At 52.7% G+C, this 22,276-nt stretch overlaps 1 protein-coding gene across 1 annotated transcript in view; it reads left to right on the top strand.

The window, feature by feature from the left end:
* GCN1 (GCN1 activator of EIF2AK4) overlaps window positions 1-22,276 on the top strand; it is a 54,523-nt gene that overhangs the window by 21,021 nt on the left and 11,226 nt on the right. The window contains exons 19-45 of the mRNA XM_053928054.1: window positions 603-792; window positions 888-1,012; window positions 1,694-1,872; window positions 2,396-2,489; window positions 3,655-3,768; window positions 3,882-4,080; window positions 5,251-5,406; window positions 5,852-6,033; window positions 7,232-7,312; window positions 7,659-7,802; window positions 8,777-8,904; window positions 9,042-9,231; window positions 9,439-9,509; window positions 10,153-10,318; window positions 10,643-10,837; window positions 11,860-12,106; window positions 12,502-12,623; window positions 12,949-13,063; window positions 13,984-14,163; window positions 16,328-16,548; window positions 18,281-18,349; window positions 18,553-18,691; window positions 18,780-18,976; window positions 19,173-19,315; window positions 20,382-20,499; window positions 20,614-20,829; window positions 21,969-22,133. Of these exons, the coding sequence (XP_053784029.1) occupies window positions 603-792; window positions 888-1,012; window positions 1,694-1,872; window positions 2,396-2,489; window positions 3,655-3,768; window positions 3,882-4,080; window positions 5,251-5,406; window positions 5,852-6,033; window positions 7,232-7,312; window positions 7,659-7,802; window positions 8,777-8,904; window positions 9,042-9,231; window positions 9,439-9,509; window positions 10,153-10,318; window positions 10,643-10,837; window positions 11,860-12,106; window positions 12,502-12,623; window positions 12,949-13,063; window positions 13,984-14,163; window positions 16,328-16,548; window positions 18,281-18,349; window positions 18,553-18,691; window positions 18,780-18,976; window positions 19,173-19,315; window positions 20,382-20,499; window positions 20,614-20,829; window positions 21,969-22,133 (4,146 nt within the window). The remainder of the gene's footprint in view (window positions 1-602; window positions 793-887; window positions 1,013-1,693; window positions 1,873-2,395; window positions 2,490-3,654; window positions 3,769-3,881; window positions 4,081-5,250; window positions 5,407-5,851; window positions 6,034-7,231; window positions 7,313-7,658; window positions 7,803-8,776; window positions 8,905-9,041; window positions 9,232-9,438; window positions 9,510-10,152; window positions 10,319-10,642; window positions 10,838-11,859; window positions 12,107-12,501; window positions 12,624-12,948; window positions 13,064-13,983; window positions 14,164-16,327; window positions 16,549-18,280; window positions 18,350-18,552; window positions 18,692-18,779; window positions 18,977-19,172; window positions 19,316-20,381; window positions 20,500-20,613; window positions 20,830-21,968; window positions 22,134-22,276) is intronic.

Raw genomic sequence — 22,276 nt, 5'->3', positions numbered from 1 at the left:
TTTCCTTTCCAAAGTCTCTTCCCATGCCTTTTGATGTGTAGCTCAACCTTTTTATTCCCGAGTAATTGAGTAACACTTAATATTTTTAAAGTACTTGATAATTTTTGAAGCATCCTCTGCCATTGTCCCGTTTGATTTTTCACAGCGTCTTTAAAAGGCAGATAGGCCTGCTGCCCTTGTTTTATGTGAGTGGTCCAGGGTTCCAGGAGCTGAAATGATTGGCGTAGTGCCTCTCAGCTGTTGGGTGATGGAACTTGGAGTTGACCCCAAAGACCCAAGGCCTATTTCAGTGCTCTTTGTGCCCTGCTTCCCTCCCTCCCTGAGCCTCCCTGAGGGTGTGAGCCTGTGACAGATCTGCGGTCTTGGGCTACGTCTCCTGGACCAATTTCTGTTGTTTTCTTCCCTCACCTGGTACAAAGTCACAGGTGCTTCCTTTTTCCAGGCACATCTCACAGCCGACAGGCCCCAGTGTAGGGAGCTGGGCATCGGTCTCCACTCCACAGATCCCTGAGAACGACACGAGTGGGAGGCAGCCATATCCCTGTGTGCCAGGCCTGCACAGGGCTCTGGGCGGTGGGGGCTCATGTGTTGTCTTCATGCAGGTGCTGCCCTTGGAGGCTCTCGTGACTGATGCTGGGGAGGTGACTGAGGCGGGTAAGGCCTACGTGCTGCCGCGGGTCCTTCAGGAGGCTCTGTGCATCATCTCCGGTGTGCCAGGGCTGGAGGGCGATGTCGCCAACACGGAGCAGCTGGCCCAGGAGATGCTGATCATCTCCCACCACCCGTCCTTAGGTCTGTGGCTGGTGCGGGCGTGGGAGGGTCGGGGCTCTGTTGGGCAGGGTGTGAGTGGGCCCAGCAGAAGGCCTCAAGTTGCCCCTGCTCTTCAGTGGCAGTGCAGTCTGGACTCTGGCCAGCACTTCTGGCCAGAATGAAGATCGATCCCGAAGCCTTCATCACCAGGCACCTGGATCAGATCGTTCCCAGGATCACCACGCAGAGTCCCCTGAACCAGGTGATTGGCACAGGAGCTGGTTCTGGCCTCAGGTCAGAGTGCCCACAGGGGAGTTTGAAGAAACAGGAGGAGATGAAATGTGGGTTTGGACCCTTGGGTTGCCAGTGACAGAAAATGCAAACTGGTTTGAGCACAAAAGGGGATGTACTGCCTCGTTTAGCTGCTAAGTCCCAGGCTCTGCCTGGACAGGGACTCAGACGTCATCCTCAGGATATGGTTGGTGGTGCCTCTTTTATTCTCTGTGTGTCTCTTCCACTTGTGTCTCTCTGCTTTCCATGACGTGGGCTCCATTCTCCAGCTGCCCTTTCTGGTAGCAGGACAGCTGCTGGAATTTCAGGCTTATAGCTTGTTCCCCATGGGCTCCAGTGGGTGGAGCCTTCATTTTCCAGTCATTTCAGCTGGCCTGGGGTCTCACTGGTCTGGTTGACCTGATTTGGGTCCTCTGTTCATCCCTGGGCCAGTCCTTTTGGTCTGGGTTACATGCCCACCCCTGACAAGTAGTAAATACTCGCTGGGGAGGCAGGCACCTGCTAAAGCTCTTCACTGCTGTAAATAACACTCAGAAAGAACGGGCAGGTGCAGGAAGAAGCAGAGTCAATTGCTAGGGGCACTTCGGCGGGTGGGTCCCTTTTCCAGTGCCAGCCTTGGTGCATACTGACCACACCTGTGTTTGTCTGGCAGTCTTCCATGAACGCCATGGGCTCCCTCTCCATCCTGTCCCCAGACCGGGTCCTCCCGCAGCTCATCAGCACCATCACTGCCTCCGTGCAGAACCCTGCACTGCTCCAGGTGACACGGGAGGAGTTTGCCATCATGCAGACCCCTGCCGGGGAGCTGTATGACAAATCCATCATCCAGGGGTGAGACACCACTTGTGGGCTCCGTTGCCATTCCTCCCCAAGCCTTAGTTTTCTTGTGTGTAAGTTGGAGACGATGCCTCCTTTGTAGGAGATGATGCCTCCTTTGTAGGAATGAAGGAAACTCAGTTCATTGGACAAGTGCCTGCCCTGGTCCAGGCATGCACTTAAACAAGAGCATTTTGAGTATTTAGCACTTTGCCGGTGCATACTACTTAAAAGCTACCTGGGATTTCATGGCTGGCGGGAGGCTGATGGGACTCGTGTGTTTTATTTATTTATTTATTTATTTATTTATTTATTTATTTATTTATTTATTTTTGAGAGAGAGAGAGAGAGATAGATATGGGTTTGTTCCACTTATCCATCACTCCGTGGGTGAGTCTTGTATGTGCTCTGACTGGGGATTGAACCCCAACTTCAGTGTACTACGACAGTGCTCTACTGGTGTTCTAATCAGCTGAGCCACCCGGCCAGGGCAGGTGGCAGTTTTGAGGCTGGCTGATTTTCTGTCCTGCTGTTTCAGTGCCCAGCAGGATAGCATTAAAAAGGCCAACATGAAGCGAGAGAACAAAGCGTATTCCTTCAAGGAGCAGATTATTGAGCTGGAGCTGAAGGAGGTGCGTACAGGGAGGCACTGCACAAGGAGTGCTGGCCGAGCTCAGTGGCCCCAGGCTGGTGGCGCTTCCTGTCGCACATACACTCTTCCCTTGGGTCATTCTGAGGCCAAGGGCATGCTCCTCTGATGCCCCCTGTCCCTCTGGGTACTCCCACCTCACCCTTCACTGACTCTTTCTCAGTAGCTTTCTCTACTCCAGACTCAAGGGAAATAAATTTCTCTCTGCTGGGTGCCAGTCGCAGTTCATACATTTCCTTCACTAAGTGCTGTTGCTTGAATTCATGCCTCTCCACCCAGCTCCTTGAAGGCTGGGACAACCCCTGGGAATCATGGGTCAGGGGCTGTATTCAGCTTGTAACAGAACATGCGCTGTGCTTCCCTGTCTCAGAGCCCTTGCTGTCCCTTGGTCTTTACGAGTCTGGGTCCTTCTTGTCTTCCACATCTCAGGCCACGTGTTCACATGTCTGCTTCTCAGAGAGGTGACCACCCTGGTCACTCTGTCCAGGGTAGACCCTGCCCTTCCTGCTTACTGCGCATCACACTTATCCCTCTGATAACACTTACCGTGATCTGCTGTCGTCTTGTTTACGCAGTTGGTTGCACATTCGTCGGCTGCTTCTCCCACTATAGTGTGTGCTCCGTGAGGGCAGGGTGTGGTCCGGCCCCCCACGGTGTCCCCTCATGGAGAGCAGTGTGTGGCACGGTGCAGGTGCTGCCTGACAGGTGCTGCCTGACGGCAGCAAGTGAATGAGTGCTCTCCTGGCCTTTTCTATCCCTGGGCTTATGTTGGAGGAGAGAGGGTCTGTAGGGAGGGGCAGGGCAGGAGGGGAGGCTGACGTTTTGATTCTGAGGCTGTGTGGACCAGAATGCCCTTTTTAGCACATTGACAAACTTTTCATTTCTCTAACATAAAAAGGCCTTCCTTGTATTTGTCAGTAGAGAATCCAATAAAAAAATTGCTTCTTTACTGCTGTCTCTGTGCTGTAGGTACTGGGTAGCTGTGGACTTTGTGGGAGGTGGGGAGAGGAGGCCACCTGCTGTGTTTCGGGGCCCAGGTCCCAGACTGGGAGCTGGCATGGTGCTAACTGTGGAACTGAGCTCACCCTCTGTGGTGAGGAGGGAGGTCTGTTCCCTGGAGATGGAATTGCTGTACTCGTTGCCTTTAGGAGATAAAGAAGAAGAAAGGCATAAAAGAGGAGGTGCAGCTGACCAGCAAGCAGAAGGAGATGCTGCAGGCACAGCTGGACAAGGAGGCACAGATCCGGAGGCGGCTGCAGGAGGTGAGTGGCTGACGCCACCCACCGTTTGTGAGTGTACTGGATGCCCGAGGCCTGCTTCTCGCTGTTCTGGAGCAGGGCCCCGCTGACCTGCCTCTGGGGTGATTTGCTTGCAGCTGGACGGTGAGCTGGAGGTGGCGCTAGGACTGCTGGACACCATCCTGGCCAAGAACCCGTCTGGCCTGACCCAGTACATCCCTGTTTTGGTGGACTCTTTCCTGCCCTTGCTGAAATCTCCCCTGGCTGCTCCCCGGATCAAGAACCCTTTCCTGTCCTTGGCTGCCTGTGTCATGCCCCCTCGGCTCAAGGCTTTGGGTCAGTCCTTGTTCACTGGCTGTGAGCATGACCCTGGGCAGGCTGGGAGGTGGGCGAGGGACGCCCCTGGACACGGTGGGGAGTTGTGTTGTGACTGAGGCTCCTGACTTTTGTTTCCATGTGGCAGCAGCCCTGGGAGCCTGCAGCGGCATATTTTTAGGGGTGACACGGTGCCTCCCTCTCTCCTGGTTTATGCTGCTGTGCCTTCACTCCGAGGCCCAGGGTTTAGATACTAGTCCACGTGATCTTTCCATAGCAGTTTAAAACTAGGAAGTCAGAAATTCTGTGGCAGCAGGGGTGGTTTGGTGCCATGTGGCTGGTCAGTGTGGCCCAGAGCCCCTGAGCAGCCATGTGGCGGTGACAAGAGTGTTCTGGTTTTTAGCTTCCCATTGGCCCTGGTGAAGCAAAGACCAGGTAGGGTGGCTGGGGATTGAGCAGACTTCTTTCCTAGCCTTAAGGGAATGTTCCCCTGGGTGCGACTGGAATGTGGGAACTGTACTGAGTAAAAATGAGTCTGGAAAAATGAGTCTGACAGAGAACAGACTGATGGTCGCCAGAGGGGCAGGGGGTTGGGGCTGGGTGAGAAAGGAGATGGGATTGAGAAGTCCAGGTGCGCAGTCACAAAGCAGCCAGGGGGACGTAAAGAACAGCCTAGGGAATACCGTCAATAGTGTGTAATAACTGTATGGTGCAGGTGGGCACTGGGAATACCAGGGGAACACTTTGTAAAGTGTATGATTATCTAACTACTATTCTGCACACCTGAAACTAATGTAAAATGATACTGAATGTAAACTGTAATTGAAAAATAAACTTCAAAAACACTGAGTCTGGAAAAGCATTCTGAGTCAGGGCATCTGAAGCCTGCCAGAACTGTTACCTGGCTGGCGGGGCTTGGTGCATGGAAGGTGGGGCACCAGACCTTTGCTCTCGCCTGAATAACTTTGTGGGGCTCACGCCTCCCCTTAGTGTGCTTTTCACATGTTAGTGTCAGGACAGCTGCCTCTCTGCCTGTCCTTCGGTGCGGTCATGACGAGGAAGTGAAAATTTAGGTCAAGGACTTTTTGGCACGGCAGAATTAAGTGAGAGGGATGTGGCACCTCTGCGCTGGGCCAGGTTCTTCCTGTCTGTGTGGCTCATCCCCTGCTGGGTCTCTTCTCTTGGGCGCAGGCACCTTAGTGAGCCACGTGACTCTGCGCCTGCTGAAGCCAGAGTGTGCCCTGGATAAGTCATGGTGCCAGGAAGAGCTGCCGGTGGCTGTGAAGAGGGCGGTGACCCTGCTGCATAGCCACACCATCACCAGCAGAGTGGGCAAGGGTGAGCCAGGTAAGGACGGTGCCAAGGACAGGAGGTGGTGGGAGCTGGTACAGGAACGAGTGAGCCGCCTCACCGCCTGGGGCTTCCTGAGGCTATGGCCATTGGCAAGTCTCCCCGCTCCCTGGCCTTGGTTTCCTCATCTGAAAAATGGGGGACTTGGGCCAGGTGGAGGATTTCTGAGTCCAGTCCTGGTATTTCGTGAGTCAGTGTAGCTCCCACTGACGGGTTCCTTGTTGTCGCTGCTTTAACTCTCACGTTCTGGAGCTGGGCAGTGTTTGGGTTGGAGCAGGGTTGGCTTTAGAACTGGGCTGCCAGCTGTTGTACCGTGTGCTTTGGGGTGTCAGAAAGGGCCTGCAGCCTTCCCCACTTGCCCTGAGGATGGAAAGCGAGGCAGCAGCACCTGGTGCCCTGCCCTGCCTGTCGGGTCAGGGTTGTATCTGCTTGTTACTCACAGATGCTGCGCCCCTGTCTGCGCCAGCCTTTTCCTTAGTCTTCCCATTTCTGAAGATGGTGCTGACCGAGATGCCCCACCGCAGCGAGGAGGAAGAAGAGCGCATGGCCCAGATTCTTCAGATCCTCACCGTCCACGCCCAGCTGAGGTCCTCACCCAGCAACCCGCCTGGGCGCGTGGATGAGGTTGGCAGGGGAGCTTAGCTCTCCTTTTGGCTGGAGGGGGCTCAGGAGGCTGGGGCTTTCGACACTTCCTGGCCCATTGGCAGGTCTGGTGGGGCAGCGGAGCGTGTGTTTATAGAGCCTTTGGTGGGAGAGCCCAAATGTTCTCTTCCTGCAGCTGTCAGGGCCTCAAAGAAGCGTGCAGGCCCCTGTGTCTGAGAGTCTCTGGCCTGAACTAGTTGAAGGATTTTTGCATTAACTTACTGTGTTTATCTTGTTTCTTACTCCGAAGATAGTACTGGCCACTCTCCCTTTGATTTGCTTATAATTATGAGACTGAACCTCACTTATTGAGAGGTTTTCTTTTTAATCGATTATATCCTAAAAATTTGCCAAAGCAGTGCATGCCTATTTTTAAAAACTCTAACAATACAGAAACAAAAAAAGAAATGCCACTTCAGAGGTAACGTTTGCTAACCGCTGGGTGTAGACCCTTGTGGACTTTTCTCTGTGCACACGCAGAACTCACACCCCACACTCAGTAGAGCAAAGGTGGGTCGCACCCCTTCTTCCCTGTGACTGTGCTCTGGGTCTCCACCCGCGTCAGTGCCTGTGGGCTCCCTTACCGCTTGTACGGCTGCATGGGATTTGGTACTGCGGGTGTACCGTTTTTTAAGGTTGTTTCTAATTTCACCCTATTTTGAACTGTGCTGTGGTATGCCCCCTTGTGTGTATGTGCCCCTTGCACACCTTTATGAGCATTTCCATAGGACAGTCTTGGGTGTGGAACCTATAGGTGATACACCATGTTCTGAGCTCCAGCTTTACTAGGTTCCCTTTTCTCCAAAGTGAGTGCAGCCTCAGACAGTATTAATCTCGCCAACAATGTCCGAAAGAACGGTACCTCCTTTTATTGTGCGTTTCTTTACTTACTTGTCAAGTTAAGTATCCTTATGTTTATGGGCCGCTTGTATTTCTTTTCCTGTGAATTTCAAGCAAGTTTCAGAGTTAGTTAATTCTGGAAACCCTCAGGATCATTATGGTTCACTGGGGTTGGCTAGTGTGGGTGTAGTTGTACGCCTGCTGGGGTGTCCACCGTGGAGTTGGCTGTGAGACCCAGAATGCCACGCTGTGGGCGAGCGGATGCTGCTTTGTGTGCCACGGGGCTCCGTTACTGCCCTTCCCCACAGGCTCACCTGACTTACCTGCTCTTCTCTCTCAGAATGGCCCGGAGCTGCTGCCTCGGGTGGCCATGCTGCGCCTCCTGACTGGGGTGATCGGGTCGGGCTCTCCCCGCCTGCAGGTGATTTGATTTTCAGTTGGCTGTGGCCGTGACTCAGTTTGTGACTCTGACCTTGGGTCCCGGTGTTTGGGGTTGAGTCCTAGTTCCCTTCCTTAGCCCTTACTTTTGCACTTGAGCAAAAGGGCTGCTTTCGAGAGCCAGCCTCACTGTTTTCAGAAGAGTTCAGCTTGGGTTCTGCCACTGGCCTTGCCCTGGAGCTGGGGTCTTAGTCTTAGTTGGGCTGTGGGGTGGGCATTCATAGTTCAAACCCTCTCTGGGTCCCTAGCCCATTGCCTGGCCCCCTGCCTGACTCCATAGTAGTAAGTACTTTGCAGAACTGAGCCCAGAGGATTGATGTTTTCCTTAGGTTCTGGCTTCAGATACCCTGACCACCCTGTGTGCCAGCAGCAGTGGCACGGAAGGCTGTGCCTTTGCGGAGCGGGAGGAAGTGGATGTGCTGCTCTGTGCCTTGCAGTCCCCGTGTGCCAGCGTGCGGGACACCGCGCTCCGGGTACGTGCTCACTTCTGTGCAGAGCCATTATGGCTCCCTGCTCCCAGGGCTTGAGCTGATGGGAGATGCCTCAGATTTGTACCGCTGTGTTTGGGAGGCAGAGAGAAGAGGCTGCGGGGTGTGGGTCAGCATCATTCTTGGGGTTGGAATGACTAAGCAGTTCTTCTGCATGGCTGTCTTATTTTTTCTTCCTTGGAAGACTTCACCTGATTAGTAAACTGGGATGTGGATCTTAGCATTTTTATAGGACAGCTGTGATTCATAGGATTAGTTTATCCCACTGCCTTGCACGTGTCTTCTCCTGGTATTTTTGGACCAAAAACTAGAAGATCCGTTTGGAGTATGAGACAGTGGTTCCCAAACGCCAGGCTCTTGCTTCCTGCTGTTGATGAGTGACAGAGCTTTCACTGGTGCTTGGTAGAATCTGAAGAATGATGGCAGAATGGTAAATTTTTCTTAAAGACAACATGAAGTGAAGGTCCTTTCCTTTTTACAATTTGTCTGCCTGGCATATTTAGACTTGAATGTAAAACTACATTAAAAAGGATCCTACCACCACATACTGTAATTTCACCAAAAAAAAAGCTATTGAGAGAAAGAAAAAGAAAGAAAAAAAGAGAAAAGAAAGCAAGAAAGACAGACAGGCTGTTTAAAGAGACAGAGCAGCTAGTGAGTGGAGCTGATTCATGGCATCCCCTAGATCAGTGATGTCTGGTGAACTTTCTCCGTGATGGGAATGCTTATATCTGTGCTGTCCAGTGCGGTAGCCGCTAGCCAGCATGTTGCTAGTGAGCACTTGAAATGTGGCTGGTGTGATAGGAATTATAATTAATTTTAATTGATATAACTTTGAAGACCCACATGTAGCTGGTGGCTATGTCTTGGACAGCACAGCCCTAGAGAGAGGCGAGGAGGCAGGTCGAGGCTCCTCGAAAAGGCTGTGCCTCACATGGGTCAATCCTACTCCGTCGCAGGGGCTGATGGAACTCCACATGGTGTTGCCAACGCCTGACACTGATGAGAAGAATGGCCTGAACCTTCTGCGGAGGCTCTGGGTGGTCAAGTTTGACAAGGAGGAGGAGATCCGGAAGCTGGCGGAGAGGTGAGAGCCACCTTAGGAAGCAGCTGGACCCAGTGTGCTCAGCCTATGGCAAGAGAAGGGCTGGGCAGTTGGGTTTGGCAGGGCAGGCGAGGCAAACCCTTGTCTGACCAGCAGCCCCTACCCTGTGGTCTGTGCAGGCTTTGGTCCATGATGGGCCTAGATCTGCAGCCAGACCTCTGCTCCTTGCTGATTGATGATGTCATCTATCACGAAGCAGCTGTGAGGCAGGCCGGGGCTGAAGCCCTCTCCCAGGCCGTGGCACGCTACCAGCGGCAGGCGGCCGAGGTCATGGGCAGGCTCATGGAGATTTATCAGGAGAAACTCTATGTGAGTAGCCTCTGCGCGCTGAAGTGGTCTGAGTGGTTTGAGTGTGGGCTGGACTCTGCTCAGCCTCTAACTTGCTCCAGACAGGAGTCTTGGAGCTCACTGTGGCTCAGGGTGCTGTGATGATCACAGCCTCACATCCAGGTCACGGGCTTGCGTGGCTTGGCTGGGAAGAACACTGCAGTTCATTTGTCAACCTGTCTGTTGCAGCGGCCACCCCCAGTGCTGGATGCTTTGGGACGAGTTATCTCAGAATCTCCTCCAGATCAGTGGGAAGCCAGGTATAACAGCTGTTGCACTCTTGTTCCACTCAGAGCTGCTGAGAGGTAGCAAGTTGCCTGGGCTGGGTGATGAGAGCAGGCAGCACAGATTAATTGAACAGCGGAAGAAAAGGACAAGACCTCCCTGTGAGTCAGAGAGACTGGAATTCAAGTGCTGGCTTCTCCCAGGCTATGTGGCCTTGGGCACATTTCTTCTTTCCTCGAGGCCCCTCTGTCCTCAGAGGTCCTTGGGGACCTTCTTATTGCTCAGTAGCTAAAAAGAATAGTAGCACTTTGCCTTTATAGAATATGTCCATTTCTAAGTGTCTTCACATCTGATTCCTTTACCTCTCTCCCCACAGTCTGCCCTGGAGGTAGAGGGGTAGGCATTGCACTCACGTGGGGAGACGGAGGCAGAGTTGGTCCCCTGTAGGAGGGAAATTCCGGGTAGATGGCAGGTTTCTGTTGGACAGGTGGGCTGTTCCGGACCATTGCGTAGACCAGTGGGTGAGCGCTGGCCAGTGGGATTCTGCCGTGCTCTGCCCTGCACAGCAGGGTTTGCAGTTGGCAGGCTCCCTCCTTGTGACCCACCGGGATAGATCCCTGCAGCAGAGGAACCCATGGCTGGTTCTCGTCCCCTGACACACTCCCATTCCTTTCCCAGGTGTGGCCTGGCTTTGGCCCTGAGCAAGCTCTCCCAGTGTTTGGACAGCTCTCAGGTGAAGCCACTCTTTCAGTTTTTTGTCCCTGATGCCCTCAACGACCGGAACCCCGATGTCCGGAAGTGCATGTTGGATGCAGCCCTTGCGACACTCAACGCCCACGGGAAGGTAATGATTTCAGCCAACTGAGGGCCCGGGATAAGGCTGAGCTGAGCAGGGGGGACACAGGGAAGCCGAGTGCTGGCACTCCTGGCGTGGCACTGGCCCCCATGGAAGATTCCATTTGTATTTATTTTGAACCAAGAAAGACCCCCAAAGGGGATTAAATTCTTCAGAGTCTGCTCTAGTCATGCCAGGAACACTGTTGGTACTCTTGGTGGGCTTGTCAGCATGGCTGTCCCAGAGCATATTTGGGCTTGGTCCTTGGGCAGAGACCGCCGTCCCCTATAGAGCTGCTGTGAAATGAAGCCCTGGCTGCACTTGGCTTTTCAGGAAAATGTCAACTCACTGCTGCCGGTGTTCGAGGAGTTCCTGAAGAATGCACCCAACGACGCCAGCTACGACGCTGTGCGGCAGAGTGTGGTGGTCCTAATGGGCTCTTTGGCCAAGCATCTGGACAAGAGCGACCCCAAAGTGAAGCCCATTGTTGCCAAGCTCATCACTGCCCTCTCCACCCCATCCCAGCAGGTACCTGCCCCTTGGGGCCTGACTGTGGGTAGGCAGTGGGATGCTAGGGATGGAGCTGGGTGTCAGGGTCCCAAAGGCCCAGTTCTCTGCAAAGACTTGTCCCCTCTGTTAGAGTACAGCCTGGTTTACAGTCAAGAGCACCCCCAAATGGAATTATTTTGTTACTTTGCTCTGGTACACCTCCTACATAGTTTCAATTTTTCTGTTCATTTTTTAACAGTCTTTTTTGCATTTAGTATAAACTTGGCATTAGGGATACAAAGATTTAAAAAAAAAAAGTGGTTGCCTCCTGTTGAGCTTCTCTCTGTGCTTGTTACATGCTTCAGTGGGCTTTTAATTCAGCCTCCAAGCCACAGTGCAAGGATTTTTTTTCTTTCTGAAAAACACATTTACATATATTTTCTACAACTTGCGTTTTGGACCACCCAGAATGTCCTCATCAAACGCAGGTTCACAAAACCGTGGTCAGGTGAGTCGTCAGAAAGCCTGACCTGCAAAGGGTCCTGCCTGGGCCCCCGGTAGCAGGATGCTGTGCTGCTCTCGAGTTGGGCTTACTGAGCTGTGGCTGGGAGGCGAGATCGCCAGTGTCTTCTGGTTCTGTTCAGTTTGTTCCTGGCCCTGTCAGGCCCAGCCTGAGTTCAGGTGACGTTGGCAAGGTTGGAGACTGGGAGAGGTAGGCTGGTTTTGGGGAGGCACAGTAGCATGATTTTTGCTGGATCTTACTCTGAGTGGGTTTAGTCTTCCTGGAGTTTCTTACCCACGCAGGCCTAGGTTCTCCCTTTAGACCGGAAACAGCACCATGATGGCTGATGCTCTTGTCACAGACAGGTGCAGTGAGCAACCTGATGGGGGCCATGTCATACATGAGTGCATTACACTGTTTGCTTTTCTGACGCCCTGAGTTGTCTGACAGGCAGTGGCTGAGATGGGGCTTGGGGACATCCAGTGGAAAGGTGCTGTGCAGGACTGTGTCAGCCACCAGGAAAGGCTGTGGTTCCTGACGAGGCCAACACCTCCCTTAGGTCCAGGAATCCGTGGCCAGTTGCTTGCCGCCCCTCGTGCCAGCCATCAAGGAGGATGCAGGAGGGATGATCCAGAGGCTGATGCAGCAGCTGCTGGAGTCGGACAAGTATGCTGAGCGCAAAGGGGCCGCATACGGGCTGGCGGGCCTGGTGAAGGGCCTGGGCATTTTGTCGCTAAAACAGCAGGAAATGATGGCAGCACTGACCGATGCCATCCAGGACAAGAAGAACTTCCGCCGGCGAGAGGGTGAGTGTCTCTGAGCTTGGTCCCCATGGCTGCTGGAGGTAGGAATTGGCCTTCCCCTCCCCTTAGAAGGGTGATACTTGTGAGTGTGCTGTAGAGGAGCAGCTCTGTGTGACTCATGCCATCTGGGTCTTGCTTTTGTGGCCTGGCCTTTCTAACCCAGCGATGTCTTAGCTGGGAGAGATTTTGCCCTTATGGCTGTTAGTGCCAAGAAGTGACGGATGCTCCCCTATTCCCTCCTATTTCTGCTCAGCCACATCTGTGCTGGTGAGGGAGGCAGAGGGTGCTGCTCCTTCATGGGGGGCAGCCACTTCAGTCCCACAGCTGCCCTGAGTGTTTCCAGAGGGTGAGGAAGTGACAGGGAGGTTGCCCCAGCTGCCCTGCCCTCTCTCCCCCAGGAGCCCTCTTTGCCTTCGAGATGCTCTGTACCATGCTGGGGAAGCTCTTCGAGCCGTACGTGGTTCACGTGCTGCCCCATCTGCTGCTGTGCTTCGGGGATGGGAACCAGTATGTACGTGAGGTAAGTCCTGAGGCTGCACATGTGACCTGCTGGCTGCTGGTGTGAGACTTCACAGGGAGTTGGTTTAAGGCTGTGCTGCAGAACCCCTGCCCATACCTCGGGCCCCAGTTATTGGTATGGACTGCCCTGATTCTCAGTAAAAGACTGAAGCTTTACGAGGTGAGAAACCTCGGCTCTCCTCCTTAGCTGTATCTGTAGGCCCTGGGGTCTGACACAGTAGACCCCTTAAGAAGTATTGGTTCCCTGGGAAACAGCTTGTCTTGAGTCAGTCCTTGACCCTTGCTTGGGAGAGGAGGCCCCTGAACGTCTTTTCTCTGCCCTTGAGGCTGCAGATGACTGTGCCAAGGCTGTGATGAGCAACCTGAGTGCTCACGGCGTGAAGCTGGTGCTCCCCTCCCTACTGGCTGCCCTGGAGGAGGAGTCCTGGAGGACCAAAGCTGGTAAGGCAGCTCCCTTCTGTGTCTTTGTCTCAACTTCCCCCCGAAAACTGCTCTCAAGGGGTTCCAGGCAGCCACAGCACTTGTCCTGCTTGTGTGCCCCTGGCCCAGGGCGAAGGCCAAGGCTCTGTGCCACTGGGCAGCCCAGCCCTTCACTCGTCTGTGTTCTCTGCTGAGTACGCAAAGAGCAGGCCTCTGACAGAAGCCACAGCACTAAATCAGGGAATCCCAGAGTTTTAAAGCTAATCTGTGGCTAGTTTTTGTGATTTTTAAATCTTCCCCCCAATCCCTGCCCTATTAGACCCCTTTTAAAAATTGTAGTCTGCCCTGGCTGGTGTGGCTTAGTGGATTGAGTGCCGGCAAGCAAATCAAAGCTTCCCCAGTTTGATTCCCAGTCAGGGCACATGCCTGAGTTGCAGGCCAGGTCCCCAGTAGGGGGCGTGCAAGAGGCAACCACACATTGATGTTTCTCTCCTTTCTCCCTCTCTTTACCTTTGGCTAAAAATAAATAGATAAAACCTTTAAATAAAATTGTAATCTTATCTATAATCCTAATATGCAAAGAGATAGAAGCAGAACCACTGTGGTCTGGGGAGGGTCAAGGTCTGGGGCCTCTCACTTGGCTTCCCCCTCGGTCCTTCAGGTTTTGCCCTGCAGTTAGAAAAATCACAGATCTAAATCAGTTTCCTCATTTGTGGATGAGGAGACAGGCCAGAGAAATTCAGTTGAGTAAATGGGCCTTGGAGCATAGCCAGGGCTAAGCCAGTCTCCCCTGTCCTGGTCTTTGCTGCAACTGGTCCCCTCTGTTCTCTGCCTGGAGTCTGCAGAGGAGCAGGCCGGTTGTCCCTTCTGGGCTGCCAGCCCAGGTGACTGTTGGCCTGTGCCAAGTGATTCTGTGCTGGACGTGTGTGTGCCGTCTACAGGGTCGGTGGAGCTGCTTGGGGCGATGGCATACTGTGCTCCCAAGCAGCTGTCGTCCTGTCTGCCCAACATCGTGCCCAAGCTCACAGAAGTGCTGACCGACTCCCACGTCAAAGTGCAGAAGGCCGGACAGCAGGCGCTGAGGCAGATCGGCTCTGTCATCAGGAACCCGGAGATCCTGGGTAGGCCCCTCCCACAGTGGGCAGTGGTCCTGGCTCCTCCCCTGTCCCTGGACACTGCAGGGAACATGCATTCATTCAGCAAAGATTTTTGCCCTCTGAGGGCAGATATGTTCACAGTGAAATAATCTCTAAATTCTGGGAAGCCCTTTTTCTAGAATGATGAACAGAAAGTAGTTTGCAAGTGGTGGGTTTTCCTGCTTGTCTGGTGCACTTGTCGTTGGCAGCACAGGCAGGGAAACTGAGTCATTTGGCTCAGAAGCACCTTGACTGAGGGAGCCCTGTGCGCTAAGCTGAGTCTTGAGGTCAACAGACTCGAATGACAGGCTCTGAACTGTATCAGCATCATCCGAAGTGTTAGGATCTGTGGGAACTTTCTCATCTAGCTCGTGCCAGGAGACCTGTGAGAGGGGAAGGTGAGGGGCAGGTTATTCCCTTAACTGTGCCCTTTAGTATGGGTCTTTCTTGAGCGATGGGAAGAGGTTGATTCCTAGAAACAAAACCTAGCCAGCTGCCTCGACCAGCACTTCACATGTCAATTTGAAGCTGCAGCGTGGAGTCTCAGTGCCCGTCCAGTGTCTCAGCCCAGGTATCACTAGACTTTTCTTTCATTCAGAAAATGATGGGTTTTTGTTTGTTTTTGTGTTTTAAGGGATGAATAGGTATACTTGGATTTTGTTGCTGTTTTTTGCAATGCCCAATAGCCCTGGGGATATCTAAGGCCTAGAACAGCCTCATCTCTACCAAATGAGTAGAAGTGGCTTCATTTTGAGAATCCAGCTTGTTTTTTTTTTTAATTGAAATATAATTTGCATAATATAAAATTCACTTGTTAAGAATGTATAATACAGTGGTTTTTATACATAAGCATCACCACTCTCTAGTTCTGGGACATTTTCATCACCCCCAAAAGAAACCCCACACCCATTAGCATTCACTCTTCATTTCCTCCCCTACCCCCAGCCCCTGATGAATCTATTTTTTGCTGTGGGTTTGCATATTCTGGACCTTTCATGTAAATTATGCAATGTGTGGCCTCTGTGTCTGGCATTTTAGAATAATGTTTTTGGGCTTCCCCCATGTTGTAATCTGTATCAGTGCTTCATCCTGTTCCGTGGCCCAGTAATAGTCCATTGTGCATACGGGCCGACCACGTTTTGTTTATTGATTCGTTGATGGACGTTCGGGTTGTTCCTCTTTTTGGCTGTTAAGATCAGTGCTGCTGTGAACATTTGTGCGCAAGTTTGTTTTTACAGACAAGGTTTTAGTTCTCTTGGTTGGATACGTGGGAATGGAATTGCTCGTCCTGTGGTGCCTGACTTTTTGAGTAACTGCTAGACTGTTTTCCAAAGCGACTGTACCCTTCGGCACTCCCAGCAGCAGTGCGTGAGGATTCCAGTTGCCAGCTCTGTTATTATCTGCAAAGCCAACACTGCTTCCAGCCCCCTTAGTGGGTGTGAAGTGGCATCTCCTTGTGGCTTTGATTTGCATTTCCCTAATGACTAGTGATGTCAAATGTCTTGTGCTTATTAGCCATTTGCATATCTTCTTCGGAGAACGGTGTAAATTCTCTACCTATTTTAAAATTGGATCATTAGATTTTAAAAAATTGTTAACCAGCATGGGGCGTTATAATGGTTGAACTTCCTGGGCTTGTGGGAAAGATAAACCAGGCTTTCCTCTTGGAATTCCTTCTGCTTGGCTGATGGCGCTGAGTTTGAGAGCTCATCGTATCTGGGCGTAGCTGCTCCAACCATGGTGTGCTTCACTTACCATTGCTGGTTTTGGTGTCTCAAAAGTTTTTTCACAAAACCACTTTGGGTCGCTGCTTTCAGAACAAGGTCCACGGTGCCTGAGCAGCAAACTTGTGAGACCCAGCAACTGTGATGCAACTCAGTGCTCATGGAAGCCAGCCCGCAGAGTCCCACCAGGGCACAGCCTTGCCCTGCAGAGGGCTGGCAGCTGCTGCCTCTGGGCCAGCTCCTCCTCTTGCAGCAAGGACTGCTCTTTGCAGACAGGCTGGCTTCCCAGGCTGTGACTTGTGGGGCTTCGGGCAGCAGTTACCCTGGACTCCCTTCTCTTCTGATCCCTCTGGTTCTGGGGACCCGGTGGCTTTGCCATACCACAGACTCTTACAGACCAGCCTCTCTTCTGTTCGGACACGCAGCCATTGCCCCAGTCCTTCTGGATGCCCTGACGGACCCCTCCAGGAAGACCCAGAAGTGCTTGCAGACCCTGCTGGACACCAAGTTTGTCCACTTCATTGACGCCCCGTCCCTGGCCCTCATCATGCCCATCGTCCAGAGGGCCTTCCAGGACCGTTCCACAGACACACGGAAGATGGCAGCCCAGATTATTGGCAACATGTACTCCCTGACAGACCAGAAGGTAGCAGCCCAGCCGGGGCTGGTGCAAAACAGACAAGTGGATGCTGGTTTAGGGCGCAGAGTCCCTGCACAGGAGGCTTCGGAGGGGTGTGGGCATTGGGTCTCTGACTGTGTTTGGGAGGAGACACAGACCATTTTGGGGTGGAGGGTGAAATTTTGGTTCTCCGGGCATCTTGCAGCACAGTGTTTGAGTCCCTATCAGCTCAGCCCCTGGGGAGACCCCTCACTGTGGGCCCCTGTTACAGACTGAGGTGCGGAAAGGTCCAGCCTCACGTTTGAGCTTTCAGGAGTGTGGGGAAAGTGGCTGATGCTTTGACTGCTTGCCGTGTTTTCTTGTTTCAAGCATTCCCTTCTGTGAGTTTCTCAGGAAACGAGGGAAGATGGACCTCGTTTGCTTACTTGCTCCCAAGGCCTTGCACATGTGACCGCACTGCCTCAGCTCTGCTTGGCTCACTGAGCTACGGGCGCAGGAGATAAAGTGGGAGGGTGTATTAGTCCTGGAAAATCTGGGAAATAGACAAACTGAAAAAAAAAAATTTTTACCCGTAGTCCTCCAACGCTAAAGCAATTCCTCTTAATGTTTCTTTTTTAAAAAAATTACATTTAAAAAGTTATATTTCTGTCCTGGCCGTGTGGCTCAGTTGGGCATCATCTTGTACGCCAAAAGGCTGTGGGTTTGATCCCCAGTCAGGGCACATACCTAGGTCGTGGGTTCGAGCCCCGGTTGGGGCGCATACGGCAGGCAACTGATTGATGTTGCTTTCCACATCAATGTTTCTTCTCTCTTTTGCTCGCTCTCTCTCCCCGCCCCGTCCCCTCCCTTCCTCTCTTTCTAAAAATCAATAAATATATCCTTGGATGAGGTTAAAAAAATTATATTCCTGAATATCAACTTATTTCCAAGGTATAATGAGTTATTCATAGAACTGATTTTTAATAATTATGTATCCAACAAGCTTATATACTATAACTTACATAATTCTATCATTGGTCATATAGTATCCAGGGTTTTTTTGCATTTTAAATGTTGCTGTTATGAACATAAGGCTTTTTCTATATTTAAAACTGTTCCCCAAAGCCGAATGCTATATTAAGAGATGTAAACCTTTTAAGGTGAGAAAAAGGAAGATGAGCCCTGACTGGTGTGGCGCAGTGGGTTGGGTGTCATCCCTCAAACCGAAAGGTCGCTGGTTCGATACCCAGTCAGGGCACATGCCTGGGTTGTGAGTCAGGTGCCCAGTTGGGGCACGCGCACGTGCGAGAGGCAGCTGATCGGTATTTCGCACATTGATGTTTCTCTCCCTCTTTTTCTCCCTCCCTTGCCCTCTCTCTAAAAATAAATAAATAAAATCTTTATTAAAAAAATAAAGGGAAAATGATAATGCAAATCTGAAAGGAAAACGCCAGAAATAATTTCCTGAAGATTCCAGAGACGGGGCAGGCCTTGGTTTTAAGAGAAGGGCAGGAGGGGTAAGAGCACTGAACAGTAGCTGGTGGCTCTCTTGACCTCTTCAAGATGGGCCTCGGGTCCCTTGCAGGTTCCTGGCAGGTTTCCCTGAGCAATTGCATGGGTCCTTCCAGGGACCAGCTGGTCCCCTTCCCCCGCCTTGTCTGGGAGTGCCCCTGCCTCAAGCTCCTCGCCAGCAGAGTTGTGAGGGCAGTGTCCGTGGCAGAGTGGGTCTGGGAGGAAGCAGGGTCAGGCCTCCACCTGAGTCTCGTGTGTGTGGTTGTAGGACTTGGCTCCTTACCTGCCGAGTGTGACGCCAGGCCTGAAAGCCTCTCTTCTGGACCCTGTACCTGAGGTGAGTCTGGGAGTAGAGGGGGCAGGAGCTCATTACTGTAGCCCAGTGCCCAGAAAAATCGATTCCTGAGAATTTCCTATAAGCTGCTTTTGTGTTTGTCTGGTAAAGGGAAGGAGACTTGAGGGACCCCTCCTTGCGCCTGCCTGGTCACCTAGTTTTGAGCCCTCAGCTCCTCCCCACCCCTGCTCTCGGTTACCTGACAGGTGCGGACGGTGTCTGCGAAGGCTCTTGGGGCCATGGTGAAGGGCATGGGAGAATCGTGCTTTGAGGACTTGCTGCCGTGGCTGATGGAGACGCTGACCTATGAGCAGAGCTCTGTGGACCGCTCAGGCGCTGCGCAAGGTGAGGCCAGCGCAGGCTCAGGGGCCGCCCCAGGAGTGCCCTCTAGGGGCCTCAGGTCCGGTGGGTTCATTCTGTCTTCCTGTTGCAGGGTTGGCCGAGGTCATGGCTGGCTTAGGGGTAGAGAAGTTGGAGAAGCTGATGCCAGAGATTGTGGCCACAGCCAGCAAAGTGGACATCGCACCCCACGTCCGAGATGGCTACATCATGATGTTCAACTACTTGCCCATCACCTTTGGGGACAAGTTCACTCCTTATGTGGGGCCCATCATCCCCTGTATCCTCAAAGTAGGCACTGATGACCAGGCCCAGGAGACCGGTACCAAGGAGGGTGGGATGTGTGTGCTCTTCTGGTGAGCAAGGGCTGCCCGCCGACTGGGGCTGGTGGCGGGAGTCCTCATCCTGCTGTCCGGGGAGTCCCGTTTCTTTTTGGGTCCGGGTGCCTGGGGGAGGCAGCCCTGGCTGAGCCACCCTCTGTGCACAGGCTCTTGCTGATGAGAACGAGTTTGTGCGTGACACTGCCCTGCGCGCGGGCCAGCGGGTCATCTCCATGTACGCCGAGACAGCCATCGCCCTGCTGCTGCCCCAGCTGGAGCAGGGCCTCTTTGACGACCTCTGGAGGATAAGGTGAGAGCTTGGGTGGGGAGACCCAGGGACCCCAGCTTTGCACTTTGGGAGCTTCTATGAAGAAATAAAGAGCGAAATGTTGCCAAAGAAATCTCAGCTTTCTCCAGACCCTCACTTTTGACCATTTGGCGACTCTCCAGTTTCCTGTAGCGATGTCCTCGTTCAGATTCTTTCTGTAAAAGCTTGTCTTTAGTCCGTCCTTCGGTTGTATTACAATTTAAACGCAAATACTTTTTAATCTGGGAAGTTTTCTTCTGGGAACTTACTTCAAGGACAAATTTGGTCAAGCGTTTAAAGGTGTAGATAGAAGGGTGTCTGTTGCGGTATTGTTTATCACTTGAAAAGTCGGAGGTTGGGTTAGAAAAGTCACAGCACATCCACACCGTGCGCTTTTATTCAGCCGTTACACCGAGTGGTATGAGCGCAGCCATCCGCTGACTCAGGAAGCTCCTCAGCCCACAGCTGCCATGACAGCGGCGCCTGTGCTGCGGGCTCGCTTCCCACACTGCGGGGAGCGCGTCTCTACGGCCGGTGCCCCTACAGGGCGTCCCTGGGGCGTCACGGTGGTTGCCTGAGTAGGGGGGTTTGGGTGATTGTGTGTATGCACTCTCTTTCTGTATTTCTCTGTAGTTTTGGAATTTTACATTTGAATATGACTATTACTTTTTATGATCACTAAACCTTACTTAAATCGAGGAGAGACAACGTCTGTCCTCTGGGCCTCTTCTGACGCCTCCAGTCCAGATGATCAGCATTCCTGATCTCCTGTTAGTGCTCCACTCTGTGCTGCCTCTCTTTTTAAAGTAACTTATAGAAATTTTCATGTATGCTTTTGAAAAGTACTTACTCTTTTTCATTATTAAAGTTCATTAGTAGAAAACTTGGCAAGAAAATTCATGGGAAAGCTTAAAGAAATGAAAATCGCCTGTAACTTTTCTCCCACTCCAGAATAGCCACCTTGAGTATTTCCGGTGCATTTCCTCACAGTCTCTCTTTGCCCGGTGCTTGGCTGAGCCCCAGGACTGCCCCTTGCGGCTGTGCGATTCTGTGCTTGGCTTCCTCTCAGGTTCAGCTCCGTTCAGCTCCTCGGGGACCTCCTATTCCACATCTCAGGCGTCACCGGAAAGATGACCACGGAAACTGCCTCTGAAGACGATAACTTTGGGACGGCCCAGTCCAACAAGGTGCGTGCACTGAGTCCATTCTCCTTGCTGCGCTGGTGGCCGGCATGTGCCTGGGCACACACGCTGTGGGGGCCTCACCACCCTGTGTTCTCTGTTCCTCTCTGCTGGCCGCAGGCCATCATCACTGCCCTGGGGGTGGACCGGCGGAACCGGGTGCTGGCAGGGCTGTACATGGGCCGCTCGGACACCCAGCTGGTTGTGCGGCAAGCATCCCTGCATGTCTGGAAGATCGTGGTCTCCAATACGCCCCGTACCCTGCGTGAGATCCTGCCTACTCTCTTTGGGCTGCTGCTGGGTTTCCTGGCCAGCACGTGTGCAGATAAGAGAACGGTGAGTTTCCTGGGCCTTGTTTCTGACCTAGCAGCCCCTGAGGCCTCCTTTCAGAGGCTAGAAAGATGGGTCCGCAGAGACTGGGAGAGCGCCTCGGGTCCCCTGTCTAACAGGGAGCATGTGTTTATTTACTTAGTCATTCAGCGAATGCTTATTCAGCAACTTCTGTGTGCTAAGCAGGGTTGTAAGACCTGGGATGTAGTGGAGAAGGAAGACAGCCTCACTCCTTGTCCTCATGGAGCTACAGTCTGGTAGAGGAGATGGGTGTTAATCCAGTTCCCAAACAGGTGTATTATGCAGTTAATGGCAAGTGCTACATGGCACTGCAAATACTTATAACAGGGACATTTAACCCAGCTAGGGTGGCAGGAAAGGCTTCTCTGAAGAAATGGTGCTTGAAGATGAAAGATTAGCAACCACTAATCAGGTGAGGAGGCGATAAAGGACTGTTCCAAACAGAGGGAATAGTGCTTTAGATACAAGGGCAGGATGCGCAAAGGCCCTGTGGTGGGCAGAAACACGCCAGCAGTATGGGCTGAGCAAAGGCCAGTGGGTCTGGAGCGAGAAGGCAGGCAGGAGCAAGCATGGTGTGGGGTTCGGCTGGTGTGCCGGGCTAGGGAGGGCAGTGGGCATGTTGGGAGGAGGGGCCCAGCCCTGGCTGGTGCTCACTTCTGCCAGTCCCCTTTGGCCCACTCCCAACCCCCATCCCTGGCAAACAAACAGAGTATTTGGCTCTAAAGAAGGGTTTGCATGAGGCCTCAGAGGAAATGGGTTTTTTCCTAAAGCGTTTGTTCCAAATTCAGCTCCCCTTGGGCAGGGGCACAGGGTTAAGTGACAACCCAGGGAAATGGGCCCTTGATCGGAGAGCACGTGCTGAATCTCCCGTTCACATGTGAGGTGCCGGCCCTTGCTTTAGGTTGTGTAGGTGTGTGTGACACACAGCGGCCGTCTCATTGTGCAGCGTTGTGGGGGCTCTGCAGGGGTAGGAGCGTTCAGAGAAGTCAAGTCAGTGACTAGACAGAGTGTGGGAGGCTCCAGGGCCCTCGTTGTGTGCTGAGGCCCAGGACTGTATAGAGGAGCAAGTATTTGAGTTTGAGGTTTGCAGGGAGTTGATGTCCTGGCCTGATCTCTGCCGACAGATTGCGGCGAGGACATTAGGAGATCTCGTCCGGAAGTTAGGGGAGAAGATCCTGCCTGAGATCATCCCCATCCTTGAGGAAGGCTTGAGGTCTCAGAAGAGTGACGAGAGGCAGGGCGTGTGCATCGGGCTGAGCGAGATCATGAAGTCCACCAGCCGGGACGCCGTGAGTATCTTCCAAGGGCGCTGCAGGCCCTGCACCTGCAGGTGACCTGACTCAGGGCTGCTGGGGAGGTTACGGGAGAAGCTGCATCACTAGGGTCACTTCACTTCACCCAAGTAGGAACATGCGAACCTCATTCCAGAGGG

Source organism: Desmodus rotundus, chromosome 7 (genome assembly GCF_022682495.2).
Source record: "Desmodus rotundus isolate HL8 chromosome 7, HLdesRot8A.1, whole genome shotgun sequence".
NCBI lineage: Eukaryota > Metazoa > Chordata > Mammalia > Chiroptera > Phyllostomidae > Desmodus > Desmodus rotundus.
This window is presented reverse-complemented; position numbering and strand designations above follow the sequence as displayed.